This window comes from Centruroides vittatus, unplaced genomic scaffold (assembly GCF_030686945.1).
Source record: "Centruroides vittatus isolate TY-2023 unplaced genomic scaffold, ASM3068694v2 contig_82, whole genome shotgun sequence".
NCBI classification, from domain to species: domain Eukaryota; kingdom Metazoa; phylum Arthropoda; class Arachnida; order Scorpiones; family Buthidae; genus Centruroides; species Centruroides vittatus.
Window position 1 is genome coordinate 1,078,466 of NW_027122533.1, and position 22,908 is coordinate 1,101,373.

A 22,908-nucleotide genomic window follows, 5' to 3' on the forward strand; every position below is an offset into this window, starting at 1 on the left:
GAAAAATCATGTGACCATAGAAGTGTTAATATGCACAAATATTTTTGTAATTTCAGTAACAAATTACAACATTTTAATTGGTAATTATCCTCAGCACGAAAACTAAAAATTTTCCAGCACCTTATTTGCTGACAAAAACTTCAATTGATTACAAACGTTTTTGACCATTGGAACAAAATTTACAAACAAATCTAAAAACGTATTATAAATTGAAATTAAATGAACGCATCACGAAAACATACGATTATAAGTAAGTGAACAAATATAGGAAAAACAAATATTCAATAATAATAATAATAATAATAATAATAACTCTCCCGTGGTCACCACCTGGTCCGTGGTGGAGAGCCCAGTAATTTTACTGATCCATAGGCAATGCAGGCTGGAGCACAAGCTCCTGGTAGGGACACCCATGCCAGTAAGGTCTATGGGGAGAAATGAAGCTAAGAGTGACCACACCCACATTCAGTGAAGATATTTATTATGGTGATAACTAGATCAAAGTGTGATACCGGCTCGGACATCGCCCGGGTTAACAAGGTCCGCGTTCGTGAGTTAGGCAGAGGCTCACGTTCGAAAAATAGGCCACAGTCTCCCCTGGTTACCGGTGGCGAAAGAGCACCGGCCCAAGCATGGCTACTGCAATGCTCTCAACAGACGTGAGAAACCAACCCAGCCTTGGTGTTTCTGTGGCAATGCATCCACAGACCACAAAGGCTGGAAAACCACGCCAACGGATGAAATGGACAGTAGAAATGAACGAGTTTATCATCCGTACTTATTACACCATCACAAAACTCGAAACAAACATGACAGCATACAGACAACAACTACACCATAGATTCACACAACAGTATCCTCATCTCACTGTCACCGAACAAAGGGTTGTTGATCAAAAAAGAACAATTATACACAACAACCTTATTCCACAAACAACACTTGAACTTATCAAACAACAGGTTGCTGATCAAATACATCAAAAGACAGAAACATCTAACATTAATGAAGATCATGTAACCTGTCAGGATAATCCAGCAACAAGCATTGATAATAACACACATACAACAATTACCACTAATGATACTACAGACACTTCCTCATCCATCACTGATAACATAGACTTGGATTTAGTTAATACGCTTTCACTTATATTTCAGGAAACACTCACTAAATATACAGGTACAGATCCCACACAACGACCACGAATACCAAAAATCAACACGTCATAGGAAGTAGGAAAAACACTAAATTATGTAAACACTCACTTACTACCACACTACATTCATTCAATTTCTAAAACTCGCAGACATTCATACATTAGTTTATGCTGGGGCAGTCACAGTAGTGACACACCATGGACTGAAAGTACAATCACAGACAAATACACAGAAAACACAATTCTATCACAAGCCTGCCTGGCAGAGAAGAATAGAAACACAAATAAATGACATTAGACAGCAATTAGGCAGGCTAACACAATACACTAAAAACAACATAACACCCAAATTAAGGAAAAAGCTCAAAAACATTTTCAAGAAAATAAAAACATACACAAAACATGAACATCACAACACACGCATTACAGAATACATTGATACACATAAAACAAAAACTTGCTGCCAAAGCACGTAGACTCAAACGATACAAAACATGTACACTACGAAAAAAACAAAATAAATTATTTACAAACAATGAAAAACTCTTTTACAGACAAATTAATAACAAAGCAAACACTGATACACAGCACAGTGGCACACCAACAGAAGAACAACTCACAACATATTGGTCTTCTCTTCGGTCCAGTGTTGTCACGCATAATGCTGATGCAAGCTGGATCGAGGAGGAAAACAGAAACTTGCACAACATACCAACTATGCCCTGTGCTGAAATAAACATACAGGATTTTCAATACACTGTTAACAGATCACACAACTGGAAGACACCTGGTGTAGACAACATTCACAATTTCTGGTACAAAAAGTTTACATCACTGCACCAGGAACTAGCTAAACACCTAACACACATCATCATCAATCCACAAGACATGCCAAATTTTCTTACTCAGGGCATCACCTACATGAAACCTAAAAACAACAATACCACAGACCCCACACAAGTACAGACCAATAATATGTCTTCCAACACTCTACAAATTATTGACATCCTGTATTGCAAACAAAATATACAAACATGTTGAAGAACACGACATTCTTACAGAACAACAAAAAGGTTGTCGTAGAAACCACAGGGGATGCAAAGAACAGTTACTCATAGATTCACTCATTCTACGGCAAGCACACAAACAACACAGAAACATACACATGGCATATATAGACTACAGAAAAGCATTCGACAGTGTTCCACACAGTTGGCTGCTACATATTCTACACATGTACAAAATACATCCATCACTCATTGCATTCTTTCAAAACACTATGCAGCACTGGAGAACAACACTACATCTCAGGGTTCATAGCACTTCCATACAAACAAACCAAATTTTTATTAGGCGAGGAATTTTTCAAGGAGATTCATTGACTCCTCTCTGGTTCTGTCTAGCCCTGAATCCATTATCCAACATGTTTAACAACACGCAATATGGTTACAATATCAGACATGAAAAAACAACACAGTTTACACTGTCACATCTCATGTATATGGATGACATAAAACTTTATGCATCCACACAAAAACAACTTCATCAACTCCTACAAATCACACATTCATACACCAAGGACATACAAATGAAATTTGGCCTAGATAAATGCAAAACACTTCACATAGAAAAAAGGAATCCTGAAGAAAGAAGATTTTGCACTTGGAAATGGAGACATTATTGAATTCATGGAAGAGGGCGAGATCTACAAGTATTTAGGATTCTAACAGGCCAAACTAACAGAACATGCACAAATAAAGCAAAAATTAATTAAAGAATACCAAAGTAGGTTAAATGCTATTCTCAGAACACAGTTAAATTCAAAACATACAGTTAAAGCAATAAACACATATGTCATCCCAGTACTCAAATATTCTTTTGGAGTTATACATTGGACTCACACAGATCTTGAGCAACTCCAAAGGAAAACAAGAACAACACTTACTAAGCATAAACAACATCATCTTAAATCCGCCACAAAAAGATTAACCCTTCCACGTAAAGATGGCGGACGTGGCCTGATTGACATAGTTAACCTTCACTACAAACAAATTCAGTCACTGCGAGAGTTTTTCTACAAAAAACAAGAAACATCACAATTACACAAAGCAGTAACTCTAGCAGACTCGAATAACACACCATTAAACTTACATTCACATCATATGGACACAACGCAACATATAAAAAGCGTAGACACCATTAAGCAATCGTGGGCTCGAAAGGCACTCCATGGCAGGCATCCTTATGATCTGGCCCAGGATTTTGTTGACAAAACTGCGTCAAACAGCTGGTTAGCTCGGGGATGCCTCTTTGGGGAGACGGAAGGATTCATGATTGCCATACAGGATCAGGTCATAAATACTAAAAACTACAGAAAACACATACTCAAAGATACAACACTCACAAATGACACATGCAGAAAATGTCACATCATGCCAGAAACTATACAACACATCACCTCTAGTTGCAAGCTCTTGGCACAGACAGATTATTTACACAGACATAATCAAGTAGCAAATATAATACACCAAGAGCTTGCAAAGAAACACAAATTAGTAGACATCCACGAACCATACTACAAATACATTCCACAGACAGTATTGGAAAACAACACGCACAAAATGTACTATGACAGAGCTATAATCACAGATAAAACAATTTACCACAACAGACCAGACATCACACTCATTGACAAACACAATAAAATTACATACATTATAGATATATCCATTCCAAACACTCACAATATACAAAATGCATGCACTGAAAAAATTAGCAAGTACACAGAACTTGCCCAGGAAATAAGGCATCTGTGGAGGATGGATAGGGTGCTTATTGTACCTGTTGTTCTCTCTTCTACAGGTGTCATACCACACACACTGCACAAAAGCCTGGGCACATTACAATTGAATAGAAACACATACATCACACTACAGAAGGCCACTATATTGAATACATGTCATATTGTGAGAAAATTCCTGAATACAGACACACACACTGATACACTTCTTTAATTTCTGTTTTGGTTACTATGCCTTGACTTTGGTCCGGCATAGTACACAGCCACCGGTGTTAACCGAGTATATCTCACTTAACCCAACATAATAATAATATATAATCTCGATTTCTATGGCCATAAAAGGTTAAGATATCATATTTTAATTTTTTGTAACCAATAGCAAGATCAGCATCTCTAACGTTCGAACATTTATATACTAACCTACTTCTTTAAATCTTACTCTTCTACGTGTTTATTGCTAAGAATGGTGAGTGTATTGTTTTGATGATATCCTCCTCTTTCAATCTTATGACCGAGCCTTTCGTTAGATTCATTTTATGCTGGTCAATTTTGTTGTTTTTCGAGATTGTGTCTGTTTAGTATCATTCGCGTTAGTTTTAGGAAAAAAGTTTATTTTTGGCAAGGAGCACTGTGTCAGAAAGACAGTTTAAAAAGTTCAGGAAGGAGACATTGCATCCACGTATTCTGTGTTGTGTGATCTTGGTATTTACTGTTCAAACCTTGAATTTATGCAGTCAACATTAAACGAGTGAACTATCACTGTTTATGTTTCGTTGTATCGTTGCCAAAAACATCGCAAAGGCTCACTGACAGTACCTGTGTCCTTTAAGGGGTATCGTGAAGTTGCTATTTTCGTCAAGGATATACTCTTTGTTTTGGTGTAATCTGATGTTTCTCATACAATATTCTGTACAATTTTGCCTGTTGTTCCTTTCTTTAATTTGTCTTTGTCGTTACCTAAGACAGTGTGAAACCCGTATTAGGCCTGTCCAATGTTAAATTTTAATTATTTCGAAGCCCTCTCGGGAGATAACGATCGCGATCCACGATAACAATCAGGTTCGAAGGATGTACAATCTTCCGCCGTCAAACTCACTTCCCTCCTTCTCAGGATCCGACCTGAGTCACGGAACTCAAGTCATCATCCTCGATCGCGATTGGTGATCGGGGCGGAAGGGACTTAGAGTATAAATAGGGGGGAGATCTCTAAGAACGGGGAGCTGACGTCCGAAGTAGACGACCTGCCCGGCGACATCGTATCCGACTCGAAAGCCAAGTCGAGACGCCGAAGCCTCAGCCGCCAAGCCTATCCTGCCGCCCACCTGCCACAACCGCCAGGAAAACGCCCGAGTCCGACTCCACTCCTCGACCTAAATCGATCACCGAGAGGTATGAATCCCCTAACAATTGTGAGCTCTCTCTCTCCCGCGATTAGGGACGGGATGCGTAGCGTTTCTGTAGTAGTTCCTATGTTCCAATAAACCATTATCTGTGTTGTCCTGTTATACGGATATTGCCTTCCTTTATCGACGACTCCACACACACTCCTCCACTCGACCTGACAAGTAACTGACCGATCCCGACAAGTCGGGATATCGCGCAAAATTAGCCATCCTTGACAGTGGGGCGGGTCTTGCCGACCTATTCGCCGAGAACAAGGAGGTCCGACTTCCGTCCTACCTCCCGGCGTTTCCCACAAATTGGTTTACAGGAGTGGGGTTCGATAAAGGAGAAAAAGGGCCATATTCGAATTCGGGACTTAAGGATAAATTGCGATAATGGAACCCAATCCCCAACCCGCGGCAGGGCCTGCTAACCCAGCGGATCCGCCACCGCTCCCAAATCCAGGACCGAACCCTCTGACGTTAGGCGGTCTAGGCGGGATAATCCCGTTGCTGCCTGTATTCTCAGGAGACCCGCAAGGCTCCCGTGTAACGGATTTTTTTGATTCGTTAGCGGATATCATGAAGGTTGCAGCATGGTCGAAAGCGCAAATGCTAGCAGTAGCGAAGTTAAAACTAGCGGGAATAGCCCGAGAATTCGTACGAAAGGATCGGCGAATTAAGGAAGTCGACGATTTCGACGAATTTAAGCGACTTATGCTCCAGCGTTTCGATAGAGTGCCTCTCACTTTTCGATTAAATCGGTTTTATTCCTGTGTGCAAAGACGGGATGAAGATGTCCAAGCGTATGCCGCACGGTTGCAAGCGCTAGCGACGGAGATAGAAATCACCCCGGAACCCGGTGCGGATGCGGCTGAAACCGCTATCATACAGCGTGTGCAAAGAAAAGAGTTGGACGAACGCCTAAAGGTCCAATTTTTGAACGGAATCACGCCGCGGATCCAACAAAGGGTAATGAGTCACGCCCCAAAAACCTTTGACGAGGCCTTAGATGCCGCAATTAACGAGGAAACAATTGAGGAACTCACCGCGCGTTCACGCGGAAACTTGCGGACAATTAACCTGCGATCAACCGAACATCCCCCGTTAGACGATTTAACGCAATTAACAAAGACGCTGGAAGAACTTAAAGGTAGAGTGGACGGGCTCACTCGAGGTACAACTCCACGCAATTATAGAACCCCCTCGGGAAGACGAAGCGATCGGGGCAGTTTCCGGAACTCCACCTATGCTAGGACACCTACCCGGCAAAATGACTATCGGCCGACTACTTCCCGACGCCGGTTCGATCAGTCGAATGTTCGAGCTACCCTTAACTCCGATAGGAACAGGAACTCGCCCTCTCCCTCAGCTATTAACGAAGGCGAGCGTGCGACACCGCCTCCGCCTCGAAACTATTCGCCTGCGAGACGGGAAACCGGTAACGAACAAAATAGGGTCCGATTTCGATCCCAATCACCGGAGAACTCTCAGTCCAAATGGAGGGGCAGAGTACGAAGCGTTGACGGGCGACGATATCGATCGCACCCTCGAAGGAACCCTTATCCTACGGCTAGGATTCGGCCGCGAACCCAGAGAAGGCGAAATCAGCAATCAGAAAACCCCTTGAAAGCAAGGAACCGAACCCCGTCGCCTCTGGCCTCCATAACTTCCTTTCCGGCGCAAAGCGACGCCATCTTTGAGTGTTTTATCGGAGGAAATCCGGCCACAGTTCAAATAGATACGGGAGCGAAAGTGTCTCTCTTAGCCAAATCTTTTGCTAATTCAATGATAGAGAGGGTAGATATCGATAGCGATAAGGAAACCGATTTAAGAAGCGCGACGGGCCATTCTATACAAACCTACGGTATCATGAGCCCTACCTTCGAAATCGGTCGATTACAATTTCCCTACACTTGTTGTTTGGTAGATATGGATGTTACTTGCCCATGCGATGGTATTATCGGTCGGGATATGATTACTGATAAGGGCTTTATTATTGATTTAAAGGGAGGAGAATTAACAATTCCCCCTCAGACCGTAATACCCTTTATAACCTCCCCTAGAGCTAGTGACCGAAGAGAACGGGAACAGTTTAGCGATATAGATCGGGAGAAAATCCCCGACCATAGGAGAATTCAAAAAAAGCGGAGGATAGAGAGGACGCCCAAAGGAAGTGTAGTAGAAAGAGACAATTTACATTCTCAGGTGAGCGAGAACGATGGAAGGGACATCGTGTTAGTGGAAACCTGTCGGCTTCCCCCTTTAACCGACAATATAGTCACCGCCACTATTAGAGGGACCAGAGGGATAGGAAAAGTAGGAGTAATAGAGTCGATCCCCTTCTCTCAGGAAGGAATATCGGGAGCCGATGTGTTAGTTGCCCCTAATAAGAAGGGACAGGTACCCATTCGGATTTGCAACACTACTCGTAAGACTATTAAATTAGAAAAGGGTACAAAGGTCGGAAACTTTTTCGAAGCAGAGGAAGAGACCGACCCAGTGAGAGTCAGAAAGGAAGGGAAAACGGCGACAATGTCGAAAGCTGAGTTCAGCCAGCTTTTTGATTGGAGTAATATCCCGGAAGAAGAGAAACAGGCTCTTCTAAACTTACTATACAAATACCGACATGTTTTTGCTATAGATGACTATGATTTGGGCTATTGCGATATTGTACAACATAAAATCGATACTGGAGACGCCGCGCCTATATACTCGCCGCCCTATCGAATCCCTTACGCTCAACGGCAACAATTAAATGAGATTATAGACGAACTCTTAGCTCATAATATTATCGAACATTCCACTTCTCCGTGGAGTTCGGCCGCAATTTTAGTTAAGAAGAAATTGGGCGGGGTCCGATTAGTCATAGATTATCGTAAGCTTAATAAAATTACGAAGGTAGACCCTTATCCCCTTCCTTTAGTGCATGAGTCTCTTAGTCTAATGGGACAAGCGACCTATTTTTCGACAATGGACACTATTTCGGGATTTTGGCAACTTAGCGTGTGCGATAAGGAAAAGACTGCTTTCTCCACCATTGATGGTCATTATCAATGGAACAGATGTCCCATGGGGCTTCGTAATAGCCCTGCGGCATTCGAAAGAGCTATGGACTTTGTCCTTCATGGTCTAAAGGGAAAGACCTGCCTCGTCTACATGGACGACATTTTAACTTTTAGCTCTGACTTCGCTAGTCACCTCAAACGATTGGAACAAATCTTTCAGAGGTTAGGAGAAGCGGGAATTAAATTAAAACCGAAAAAATGCCACTTCCTGCAGCGCCAGATAAAGTTTCTAGGACACGAGATCTCCGCGCAGGGTATAAAGCCCGACGCCGATAAAATACAATGCGTATTAGATTTCCCAAAACCGGAAAATGAGCGGGACGTTCGATCCTTTTTAGGTCTAACAGGGTATTATCGACGACATGTAGACGCTTATGCGAAAATCGCTAAGCCCTTAACAGATTTATTAAAGAAAGATACGCCATTCGAATGGGGACCAACCCAACAGGAGAGCTTTGAAACCTTAAAGACAATTTTAACGTCAGCCCCTGTATTAAAGTCCCCTGACTTTACTAAACCCTTTATCTTGGCTACCGATGCCTCCAACACGGCCTTAGGAGCGATTCTAGCACAAGAGGAAAATGGTAGGGAGAAACCCATAGCATACGCAAGCCGGCTGCTGAGAAAGCCCGAACTAAACTATAGCACCACGGAAAAGGAGTGCTTAGCCACTGTGTGGGCTGTGAAGTACTTTAAACCCTATCTATACGGACGCAAATTTACGATCATAACCGATCATCGCCCCCTACGATGGTTACTCGATTGCAAAGATTCCACGACCAATTCTAGGCTATCGCGATGGATCATTTTCCTCCAGGAATTTAATTTTGATGTTGTTCATAAGGCAGGCAATTCTCACAAAAATGCTGACGCCCTTAGTCGTATACCCATCCGACAAATATCGGAGGTTGAACCTATTTTCTCCGTGAGCCAATTAGCCGCGGAACAGCAACGCGATAAGCGGTGGAAGTCTCTGTTGCAACTTTTACAAGACGGAGTTACCACCGGAAGTTATAACAATCTCGAGGTAGAGGAATTTTATATTAACGAAGTCGGTGCTCTATGCCATAAAGGAACCGACAAGCGACACACGGATTGGTGGGAACAAATCGTCGTTCCCGTACAATTAAAGGAATATATTCTCTCTACATTCCATGATAATCCAATAGCCGGACACTTGGGAGAACAGAAAATGCGAACAAAAATCGCTAAGTCCTTCTATTGGCCTGAAATGGCAAAGGAAATACGCAATTATTGTCAGAGTTGTCAAAGCTGCGCAAAACATCGTCGACGAGGACGACGCACACAAGCTGAATTACAATTGTTCTCTCCTCTTTCTTACGTGTTCGAACGAACCGCGATGGACATTATCGGACCACTTCCTCTTACCACTTGCGGGAACAAGTACATATTAGTATTTGTTGATCATTTTAGTCGATATGCGGAAGCGATCCCACTACCGGATGTTAGTAGTAAAACAATAGCGAAGGCTTTCGTCACGAATGTCGTATTACGCCATTCGACGCCGACGCACCTACTCACAGACCGAGCGCCTAATTTAATTTCCAAGATGTTTACAGAAGTATGCAAACTGTTACAAATAAAACGCCTTCTTACCACAGCATACCACCCCGCCTGTAACGGCGTAGTCGAGCGATTTAATAAAACCTTAGTTGATATTTTATCGCACTATGTAGCTAGCGATCAACGCGATTGGGACGAATGGATTCCCTACGCTTTATTTGCCTATAATACCTCTATACACGCATCGACCAACGAAAGTCCTTTCTTCCTTTTGTACGGACGGGACCCTACATACCCATTTGAATTGGTGACCAGTCCTATCACGAGAGTCTATGATGTTGAGGAAAATTTTGCTTCCGAATTAACCCAACGCATGAAACATGCGCACCAGACCGCACGTCAACACTCCGAACACGCGGCAGAGCTAAGGCAAGAAAGACATCGAAAACAAAATAAGCCTCCCCAATATAAATTAGGCGATAGAGTACTGTTAAAGGAAGTCGTCACCCCGCAAGGACTAAAACGAAAATTAGCTGCCCGATGGTCGGGACCCTATCGTATTATAGAAGTCTTAGGACCCGTTAATTTTACCATAGAGAATATACAAAATAAACGGAAGTTAAACGTGCACGCCGATCGCATCAAACCCACAACCGCTAGGAAAGAATTTCGCCTACACGAGGACTTAGGAGCCGATCAGCCCGATGACCCACGCGATGCTAGTAGTCCGGAAGCTCCTCAACCCATGTCAATCGACCCTTGGGATGAATTTATTTTAAACTCTATACCGATTCCCCTCGCAGCAGAATCGGCCGAAATAGAAAGGGAGAGTGACGAAACAGCGTCGGAGGAGGAAGTCTCCGAATCGGAAACAGAAGAGGAAGCAGAAAGTACGATGCCTTATGCACTGAGAAGTCGCGGACCGGTAGAAGACCTACCCTGGGTCATGCCTCGGCCCAGCCGTAGCCATATTCCTCGATTTATTTCTCCCGCCACGAGCCGACCATCCTCGCCTTAGCCTTTAATCCCATAAAATTAGGTGTACTACTATTATTGTGACCCGAGAAGGGAAGCTTGAAGGAGCGGATTTCGCAGAAATTCGAACCTTTATATATGTACATATATCCATACCTTAGCTCTTATTTGACGTAGCTCTAGATATCAAACCCCCCCCGAGGAGTAACAATTTTAATGTTAATAATCATCTTTCCCTGTTTCAGGGAAGAATAAAAGCCTCGGGAGAAGTACTAGGGAGCCACGATGATTTTCCTTCGACTTACCGTCGTGTTCTTAAGTATGCAATGTACCACCCTACAACCGACATCGGCACCTATGAAGTTTACGAAAGGAGTAGTTTTCATCCATCAGGGAAATTTCCTCATGACAGCCAGCCATTGGACATTGGTCAATGACCTTACCTTCGACCATTTAAAAAGACAAGTTCAGTTTATCTCGGAATCAATAGATTACCTAGAAGAGCTGAGCAAGCGTAGCCCTTTAAGCAATAGCTCCGATCCAACCGCCTGGAAATTCCCCACCGGCAGATTTCAATTAGTAAAAGCTTCTTTCCTTAATTACCAGAGCGAATACCACGAACTTTTATCACTAGTTACTCTAAAAGATAACTCCAAACAAAAGAGGGGACTTGTAGATATCGGAGGGAAGGCACTTAAATTTCTTTTTGGTACCGCTACGTCGGAAGAGGTTGAAGCCTTAAATGCTGAGATCGAAACCCTAAAACAGCACACTGACGGAATTATTCACTTATTAAAATCCCAAACCACTCTTCTCACTGATACCTTAAATGTCAGTAAAAATAATCGCTATCAAATTTTCCTTTTATTTAAGCGCATCGAAAGTTTCGGAGAACTCATGAATGTATACCGATATAACCTCGCCTATGAAATTATCCTACGCACCATTGAATCTGCCGTCCAAGAACTGCATTTCCAATTGGTCGAATTACGAGAAGCGATCGACATTTTAGAGCAGGGACGATTAAGCCATTATTTCATTCCGCGAGAGATTCATGTTACACAATCTCCCACGCCGATCCCGACACCGGAACCACATTCGCCGGACGCAATCTTGACCAAGTCTATTTAGTTATATTTAACCCAATATTTAACCAAATTTATATTTAACCGAATTTATGTATCAGTATATAACCAAATTTATATCTATGCTTCAATTGTATTACTTTCATTAGCATGTTACTTTTAGTTTAATAAATTACATTTTGATGTTTTATTCAAGTTATTCATGTTAATTATTACATAGATTCGCGATGCACTCAACCCAGTCTCCATTAACCAGATATCGGTTATAACCAATTTTCCCGAGAGAGAGAGTAGGAAAACCCCACTTTACCTATCTGTTATCATACCTCTACCTATAACCATGAATTAATTGCCATTACGTATATTTTAATCTTTATTTTTGGATACCAAGACAGTATCAGCTAACAGCCACGCCAACAGGATGTCGACTTATCCAACGTTACCACCATTCGCCATTCAACCCACCAAATTCCAGCCATCTACTCCTCAACCGAGGACCAACTCTTCCTTCCTCCTAGCACTTTATCAACATTCTATCAACACTTACCTGTGATTTCCGTCAACCATCGCCATCTAATATCCAGTAATATCCCATCAACGTACGAACCGACAACAACTGAACAAAGGAAATAACACACCCACGTGTTTCCTCGAACTACAACCTTTGTCTTCGACCTCCAGACCTCCAACCAATCACCGATGTTTACTGCTAATTAACAACAGGCATCCGTCCACCGACGTCGACGAATTACCATTGTATCAATCCGATACTACCAGACAACAGAACGACCCATGTTAACTCAGCCTATGTTTTGTATATCCTATTACTGTATCGCGATCAACTCTGTACCGCTTTATAATATGTATCTATATATGTATCTTTATAGATGTATCTGTAAAATACGTACGAATTATTTCTCAGCGATCTGAGAGAGAGCACCCTTCATAAAAGCGAACACCCGGACAGTCAATAAAATCAAACTGGTCCCGTTTAGGACCAAGTTCGATTTCGAAAGTCCGAGGCAGTGTGAAACCCGTATTAGGCCTGTCCAGTGTTAAATTTTAATTATTTCGAAGCCCTCTCGGGAGATAACGATCGCGATCCACGATAACAATCAGGTTCGAAGGATGTACTATCTTCCGCCGTCAAACTCACTTCCCTCCTTCTCAGGATCCGACCTGAGTCACGGAACTCAAGTCACCATCCTCGATCGCGATTGGTGATCGTGGCGGAAGGGACTTAGAGTATAAATAGGGGGGAGATCTCTAAGAACGGGGAGCTGACGTCCGAAGTAGACGACCTGCCCGGCGACATCGTATCCGACTCGAAAGCCAAGTCGAGACGCCGAAGCCTCAGCCGCCAAGCCTATCCTGCCGCCCACCTGCCACAACCGCCAGGAAGACGCCCGAGTCCGACTCCACTCCTCGACCTAAATCGATCACCGAGAGGTATGAATCCCCTAACAATTGTGAGCTCTCTCTCTCCCGCGATTAGGGACGGGATGCGTAGCGTTTCTGTAGTAGTTCCTATGTTCCAATAAACCATTATCTGTGTTGTCCTGTTATACGGATATTGCCTTCCTTTATCGACGACTCCACACACACTCCTCCACTCGACCTGACAAGTAACTGACCGATCCCGACAAGTCGGGATATCGCGCAAAATTAGCCATCCTTGACAGTGGGGCGGGTCTTGCCGACCTATTCGCCGAGAACAAGGAGGTCCGACTTCCGTCCTACCTCCCGGCGTTTCCCACAGCAGCACTTACGATGTGTACATCGTGAGTGCCACAGACTACACGATGTGTACATCGTGAGTGCCACAGTGTCGTTACCTAAGACAGCACTCACGATGTGTACATCGTGAGTGCCTTCTTCAACCAGTGTGTGTTAATATTACAAAAGACGCAGAAGAATGTACTTAGTTGAATCGTAAATGACATCATAGTATATAAAAGATATGTTGATGAAGTTTCCAGAATTTACACAAACAGCCACGTAATTCAACAGTTTTTAGCAAAGTCAATGTCGTTCTGCATATGTAAAACATTCTTGTGTTGCTCGAGGTCAGTATGCTTACACCTTAGTCATATTACCATCTCGAATATCAGTTAATATAGCATAGATTTCTATTAATAGAGGAAGGTGGTGAAAGATGGGGCCATGGGGTAAGACGGGGACGTCTGTTTATTCGTGGTTAACGTGCTTTCATCTAGCTGTAAATGAGAACCTCAAAAGGAATCACAAGACGAGAGAACGTCTGAATCGCTCTTTTTGTTTGGAAGTAAGACAGTTTTGCATGTTTCAGCAATACTTCATCTAATTTTACGCCCGCTACAAAGTTTCTACAAAATAAGTATTATTGTGAACTTTTACATTACCTTTTAGATGAAGATAATGGTATTTGAAGTAACTTTTAAGACTGAAATTGTTCAGTTTTGAGATAAAGTTGACCCGTGTTTGCCGTTAGTACGAAAAGTGCATGTTGGGACAAGATGGGATACCCCATCTTGCCCAAGGATGTCCATGCTGCTGGCTAGAAGCACTGCAATATGGGGCAGGGAACTAGTTTTAAATTCGTTGTCATTGGTAATTCTATATCACTTTTTCGAATATATAAAATAATAATTTTAAAAATGATCTTTTTATAGAAAATGAAATATTTCACTTTCAAATCATATCTCACTGTAATAAATCAAAATGCTTCAAAAAACCTTTAACGTGCAGCTCAATTTTGCTACCAACTGACGTTTTCGGACAGCTTCACTGACCTTTTTCAGGTTCGAACACAAAAAACTTCATTCAGAATGAAAGTTCTTTTCCTTAACGGAAAACTTCTAGAACGCTTATCTTTTAAAGAAACAAATTATCGTAGATTCGAATGTGTCATTTTGTTCTTTTAAACTTGCAAACCCGCCGCTTTCCATGCCGATGCTAGTTTAAATGATTCCCGAAAATTTATGGCTTGCTCTTTTTCGTTATATTTGCTAATATATCATGCTTCTGTATGTTTTAGATGCCTTATGTTTGCAACTTTTTGTATAAGTTCTGCCTTTTCTCAGTCAACCGAAACCTCTGTTGGTTCTGTGATCACGTAATTTGTTAATGCCGTGACTGGGAGACCGGTTGTTCATACCTGATATCCCATTTATGCTCTTTCAACCTTTCGTTAATCGATTTTTTGTGGCCCCTATATAAATTAAAGTTTTTTTTTGTGCCTTTTATCGTGTAACGGTATTCTGTAAACCCCTGGAACCAGTTTTTTGTCAAAGGGTGCTTTGTCATTTCTTAACATTTGAAAAATCGTAGCGTTTTTCTTAAAGGCTATTTTCTTATTACTTGCTATACCTATTTTCTTGTATATGCTGGTTAGCAGTGCCCTGTACTCCATTACGATGAATCCCTCCTCTTTCTTCTCCTTGCATTCAATGTCCCTTTTTTGTGCTTTCTGTACTAAGTCTTTTACTTTACTTTGCTTTATTCCTGCCTCTCTTGCTAGGTTTGCGACGTACTCTACTTCATTTCTTGCATATTGATTCTTGCTACAGTGGGTGTATGCCCTTTTAAACAGCGCTCTAAATGCTGCTAGTTTGTAGTTTACTTGGTCATGTGATCCCCGTGGTATCAGTTCCGGCACGTACGTCAGCGTTCGATATACTTTAGTAGTGATACGCCCTTTTTCTTCTATTATCATTTCAATATCCAAGAAACGTACTCTTTTTTGTCCTTGCTGTTCCAGCTCTCTCGGCCATATTGATTGCTGTTTATATATCTTATATATTTACTTATGTCTGGCATATCCTTCCAGATAATAAAGACGTCGTCCACATACCTTGCATATATTATCATATTCCCTTGATATTTCTGCAATACGTTATTCTCTAGACATCTTAGTATCATCTCGCATAATAACCCTGAAACCGGGCTTCCCATTGGTACACTCTTGTGCTGCGAGTATGTAGTACCTCCAAATGTGAAGATTGACGAAAATGTGGCTAGATGTGCCAATTCCAGTATTTGCCTTCTATATTTTGTCGCGTTATAAACATTTCTCAATAAAAAATCCCTTAGGTGACAGAAACAGGGTTCCAGCCTAATGGACGGGTACATCGCTTTAAAGTCGAGTACTGTCATGTAACTTTTTTCGTTCGTCTTTACTTCCTTCAGCTTTTGGAGCACCTCTATTGGTTGCTTTACGCTATACCTTGTTCGCGGGCATGTACTGTACATATTAATAAAATCCTTAAGCTTCAGTTCTAATAATATTGTACAAGCACACCTTTATTATATAGGGGCCACAAAAAGATCGATTAACGAAAGGTTGAAAGAGCATAAATGGGATATTACGTATGAACAACCAGTCACCCAGTCACAGCATTAACAAATTACGTGATCACAGAACCAACAGAGGTTTTGGTTGAATGAGATAAAGCAGAACTTATACAAAAAGTTCCAAACATAAGGCATCTAAAATATACAGAAGCGTGATATACAACGAAATTCAACGAAAAAAAACAAGCCATAAATTTTCGGGAATCATTTAAACTAGCATCGGCATGGATAGCGGCAGATTTGCAAATTTAAAGAACAAAATGACGCATTCGAATCTACGATGATTTGTTTCTTTAAAAGATAAGCGTTCTAGAATTTTTCCGTTAAGGAAAAGAACTTTCATTCTGAATGAAGTTTTTTGTGTTCGAACCTGAAGGTCAGAGAAGCTATCCGAAAACGTCAGTTGATAGCGAAATTAAGCTGCATGTTAAGGGTTTTTTGGAGCATTTTGATTTATGACAGTAAGTGCAGTTTGAGTTATAGAAGTAATAGTTATATCTAACCAGGCCCGCCGTAAGCGGGCGTGCAAGGCGTGCACCGCACGCGGGCGGCACGTCCAGGGGGCGGCAAATTGGTATTGCTGGCAAGCTCAGCGTAGGTAGTCGTAGTTAAACAGGGGCGGCATAATCGGTATTGCACACGGGCGCTCAAACAGCTAGCGGCGCTGCTGTATCTAACTGTAATAAATTTATACAGTATATACTATATTACTTTATTACTTATGTTTTTACGTTTTATTTTATTTATGAAAACATTTTTTGAATTTAAAGACCATCTTAACAAAAAATAAAATGTGAGATAACAATGAAAATAAAAATTTTTTTTATGAAAAAAATATCTTCTGCTTACAAAATAGCAAAACTGAGCATGCGCGAAGTGACAGTATCGTCTGGTAAAGTAAATACGAGTAAGTTGAAACTTTTATATTTATTTATTCGGAAAATAATTATAAATGTAGCCGTTGTGATAAATGGGCACACTGTTTTTGTGCCAATATTAAGAAAACGACAGTTTAATTTGTCCTTCTTCTATATAAAAATAATATTCCCATCTTACACCATAGGGGGCAAGATGGTGTATTTACATATAATTTTAAAATACAGTAGTGAACCGAAAATCGGAATCAATTGGGGACTGGGGTTGTTCCGATTACGGATTATGTACGAAAAAATATATTAACCTGTCTGATGTTCAAATTTTTCTCCGTTGCGTTTCGCTTCGTGTTGAATTTTTCTCCGTTGCATGTCGTTTCGTGTTGAATTTTCATCGATTTTAAGCCTAACAAAAATTTTTATAATAATAATCGAGGCTATCGTATCGTTAAAAATTATTTCTGCATTTTGTACAAACAAAATAAATATATTGAAGAATATAAAAACATGAAAATTATACTTTAGAAGTAAATTTAGTATCAAAACGTTCGATTCAGCACGACACAGTCCGACTGAAAATCGTGCCGATTACCGGCGATTCCGATTACCGGGGTTCCGATTTGCGAATCTCTACTGTATTAAATTTTCTTGTTTTTAAAAACGTTTTTTAAAAATTAAATTTTGTATTATATATTACCAAATGTTGTAGTTGCTGAGAATAAAAAAAATATTGTTCTCATTAAAGTGGTTGCCGTTTTATGACTTTTCAAACCTTAATGTCCTCATTTTGCCCCACCTTCCCCTATATAATATTTTATGGATTTTAAATACAGTCAAACCTGTTTTTATGCGGGGGATAGGGACTGCATTAAAAAAAACGCATAAAAAAAATCTCGCGAAACTTCACGAATGGCTGTAAATAATAGTTTTCGCCACACAATTTAAAAAATATTTTTTTATGCGGTCAACAGGGACCGCATAAAAAAGTCTCACATAGAAAATAACTCAAAACCGTACGAAATAGAATTTATTGACAACAGATGTCAGCACTTGACTGCATCGTCTCGTCTATCGTCTGTTTTACATATTTTTGTCCAGGTGGTGTTTTGTTGACTTAAAAAGTAAATTATTTTATTTTTCGCATATTCATGCAATAATATTACTATAATAAGTGCATTTATGCTATAATAAGTTTATTTAGCTATAATAAGTCAACGTAAGACATGACGAATCGCACGAGACTAGTCGCCAACTATACCGCACAAATTAAAAATTCGCATTAAAAAAATCGCACAAATAAAAATCGCACATAAAAAGAGCGCATAAAAACAGGTTTGACTGTTTATCAATTTCACGTCTATCGTTTACTATTAGCCTGAAAGATGAATGATTTAAAACCATAAAAATAGTTCATTAAGGTGTATGATTTATTTGTTTTATTTACAGCTACTTTACAGTTATATAATTTATAGCAATAATTACCTCAATTTCGAATATAGCTTACTCGAAGCAAATTGTATAGGAACGAAGAGAAATATGACTAAGTATCCCATTAAAATAGTCCATCCATAATATTGCCACAACATCAGTATTGAAATAATGATGAGAATAAACGACGTAAATAGAGTTGCAAGGGAAAAAATTCTCTATAATAAATGAAATAATTATATTAAAAGTAATATAAATTATAGTATAATTATTTTGAAGATCATAAAATAAATCACGAATATATTAAGTGTACAATAGCTACTGTACCGATGGTATTTCTACCACTATCTACCTTTACCAAAACCTTTGCAGATTATTGAAAATGGCGGACTTCCGGTTATTTGCATTTTCGAAAACTTTTATAAGTTATAAGTGATATGCATGATGCAGATCTTGTTGTATATTTTGTATCTGTGCATTTTCTATGCATTTTTTTGTATGTTCTTGTTCACTGCTTCATGTAATCTTTACACTAATAAGTGTAAAGATTACAGTGAGCATAAATACCCCTGTAATGACTAGTATCGGGAATGGTTAAATAAAAAGTAAGATTTGAATTTAAGAAAATTTATTTTGTTCTATCGAAATAATTTTCTCCGATAGCAATGAACTTATGTCAACGTTTTACCGATACTCGAAACATGCTTAAAAGTCGTTTTCTCGAAAAATCTCTTCAGGACTCGCATTGAATTTGGTTCTATGCCATTGATAGACTAAAAGGGTAACGAGTTACAAAGTATCGACAATGCAGGATAAGTGTCTCTTGATCAGCGAATAGTTGAACACTACGAAAAGCTCGATAGATTAAAAAAAGCAGCAAAACATTTTTTTGACATTTTCTTCTACCAGTAGTTTTTTATCGGAATATTTTTCACCTGAAAAAGAAGTATCATGTGTGAGACATACTGGAAAGTTTTTTCTGTTGAATTTGTTAAATGATATAATTCTCCCTTTCTTTAAAACAAAAATTAAGCACGAATAAGATCGTTGAAATAAAAACTAGCTCTGTTTCTGACAATAGTATACTTTTGTTTACTTTTAAAAGCTAACTCTATGTACCATATAGCATGGGTTCGCGTAACGCCGTACCTTTTCTGAATGTAATTGTCGTATTATACGAGGGATACCTATAGGCCTATTTAAAATTATGTTATATTTTACTTTTTACAATTTGAAAATATTTTGGTAATTGTCGTCTTTTAGATAAACAGTCTATGTCACAGGACCATATATCAGAATTCTAACGTGGTTTTAACTAAAATTTGCTAATTTAGATCCGTAAAGTTTTCTGTACCTTTTTGTCCTTGCAGTCAGATCGGTGCTCGTAGCCTAGGCTCTTTTATCATTTTTTTGCAATGGTCAAATGTTTGAATAATTCACGCGATCTTCGTAATGCATTTTCAACATTTCTGCCATGATTTGCGATCGATTCATTGCTTTCTTTGAAAACAATTATACCACAGAACTCAAGTTCTGTAAACTGTACAGTGCTAAGAGATGCCGTTTTAAACACACTTGTTGCTTACGTGACCTCACACTATTTTTTTAAAAAAAACTGTGTGAGAGAAAAAGGCGTACTTTTCAATTCTGCTATGTAATTGAAAGAAAAAAATAATAAATGCGTTAGTTTTGTAATATGCTTGCAGTAATCGGATAAAAGAAATGAAACTATTTATAAAATTAAACATTTATAATATTGTAAATATAAATTCACTAAATAATATTAAATATTTTTCTGTGAAAAATTTTAAAAAACGTCTTAATAAGAAATTTTATGAAAATTTTAGTCATGTCTAAATCCATAAATCCAATAAATAGAAGGTTTATACGAAGTTTAAAATTCTGATATTGACTTATGTTTATTTGAGAGTTTCTATTGCATGCAACTCTAATACAGCGCGTTTACATGCAAATCAGCTACAGCCAGATTCTTGCTACAAACGTCAAGGTAATGTAAGAGTAAAGTGAATTTCCTTGTGCCTTGTGCGCATAACATGTAATTTAGTGATAACACCTTTTTCGTCATAGTTCGATTTTTACCACTAATTATTTTTGGCTTGAAGATTTAATATCAAAAAGAATACGAATAACAATAGTTTAATTGTAATAAAAAATAATCCCAATAAAAGAGATTTTTATGGAAGCTATAAATTGCCACAATTATCTACCCGGGATAGCAAAATTCCAAGTTACTAAATTTCAGTTGCCATTTTCCTACTTCATTGTTATGCATTGTTTAATGTCACATATTTTTCACGACTAGATATGGCGAGTTCCGTTTTTCACGATCTAGCATTCTGTAATGTGCTTTATATAGCCTGGTCTACTTATAATTTCTTTTTAGATGTTTTACTTCATCAAGAAAACATATATTGGAGAAATCATTGTATGTTCACAAGAAAACGGACGTTTTACTTGAATTTAATGAAGACAGACTGCTTAGTGATATTCTAAATGCCTACAGAATTTTCTTTTTTTGAAAATCGTCAATAGGCTGTAATATGTAGACAAATTCGTTTTGACTAACGTTGTTACTCAGTCTTTCGTTGCTTTTTGACTTGAATAATTGTTATGTTACATTTTCTTTTCAACTATATTTTATGCAGTGAACAAGCCAGACGCACAGAATTGGTGACATGAATTTTTTACTAAAATCATTAAATTATATCAGTTATACTTGCCTATGAAAAGTAAGTAAAAAAATTACAGTGACAGAAACTAGAAGAATCAAGCATGTATAGTTCTCGTCAATAAATTACAAGAAATTAATCGTAGAGCAAAAAAGATAAGGTTAGAAAAAAGTTAACTCTATTCGTCCAGTATATCATAAAAAAAAAATACTAAAAGTTTATAAGATCGCACGTTCTGGACTGGTGCAGAAGATTTTTACATGCCTTTTCTCTGGTATTTTATGATGTTTCAGAATGGAGAATTTGATCATGCCTTCGAAGGTATAAATTGTACTAAAAGAGATAAACCCTATCACTGGACACATACTGGTGTACTTTTCAAACAGCAATTTTAAATATCACAATATTTCCTTCGCGCTTATCCAACAGAGCCCACTGGAATCATTTTTTTTATCGACAGCCAACGATGTTTTATCCATGTACCACATGGAAAAAAACTTTAAGCTTTGATAATTCTGGTACAGGTATACCTCGTCTTACGTCGGTAATTGGTTCGAGGAGAGGCGACGTAAGTCGAAAAACGACGTAAGTCGAATTTACTTGTGTAGTTACGACGTAAGTCGTAGTTTCAACTTACGTCGTAACTAAACGCCAATAATGGAGGAAACGCCAATAATGAGTACTTAAAGACCGCTAAATAAGACGACAACACAGAAACACAGATGTTTTCATGGTTCGTTCCCTAGGATTTACGATGATTATATTAACATTTACTGTAAATGTACATATTTTAATGTGATTGTATGTGCTTTCAACGCTTTTCTAGTGATATTACGACTTCAATGTTTATGGCGGACAGATTTAAAGTCGAATAAACTGACTAAAACTTAATTTTTATTTTTCCATATACTTTTTTGGCAAACGACGTATAATCGGAAACGACGTAACTCGAGGTATACCTGTATTGCAAATCATACTCAGTTATTTCTAATTTTATTACGAATCTCTCATTATTTGTTATAAAGTAATGCATAATTTGATTTATTATGTGCTGAAAGGTGTTGTTATTAAGTTGATTTATAATATTCTCATAGCATTTTTACTTGTTTTGTATTGTTACAGCATAAATAGACACTGGGCATTTCTGACATCATCTTTACTAAAGGCTGAGATGCGTTTCGGGCATAAGACCCTCTTCTTTCGGCTACATAATAAAACAACATAAATTTCTCATATTACAAATTGTTTATATATAATAGGTTACAACGTACCATTACTTTAGGGTTATCTTATAAGGTGGTGTTAACATGTATACATCTTTTTTAAAATCACTTATTTACAGTTAAAAATACTATTACAGTTAAAGTTTCTTGACTTTACACTGAACATCACTAGCGCATACTCTTGACGTCTGTGTTAACGAGGTTCTGTTCAATCTCGTTAGCATAAAAGCATATCTTTAAAAGCGTTTATACGATAAATTAATCTTTCTAATTGTTATTACTATTATTATCATTATTATTGCTGTTGATAATATTATTATCTTTATTATAATAATTTTAAACCATTGTCATAAATCTTAACGCTTAAATTTTT

General features: G+C 38.9%; 1 protein-coding gene across 1 annotated transcript in view; it reads right to left on the bottom strand.

Annotated features, from left to right (window-relative positions):
- The window catches only part of LOC136982333 (ATP-binding cassette sub-family C member 4-like), a 106,328-nt gene that overhangs the window by 75,253 nt on the left and 8,167 nt on the right, over positions 1 to 22,908 (bottom strand). Inside the window, exon 3 of the mRNA XM_067278808.1 lies at positions 18,677 to 18,840. Coding sequence (XP_067134909.1) covers positions 18,677 to 18,840 — 164 coding nt within the window. The remainder of the gene's footprint in view (positions 1 to 18,676; positions 18,841 to 22,908) is intronic.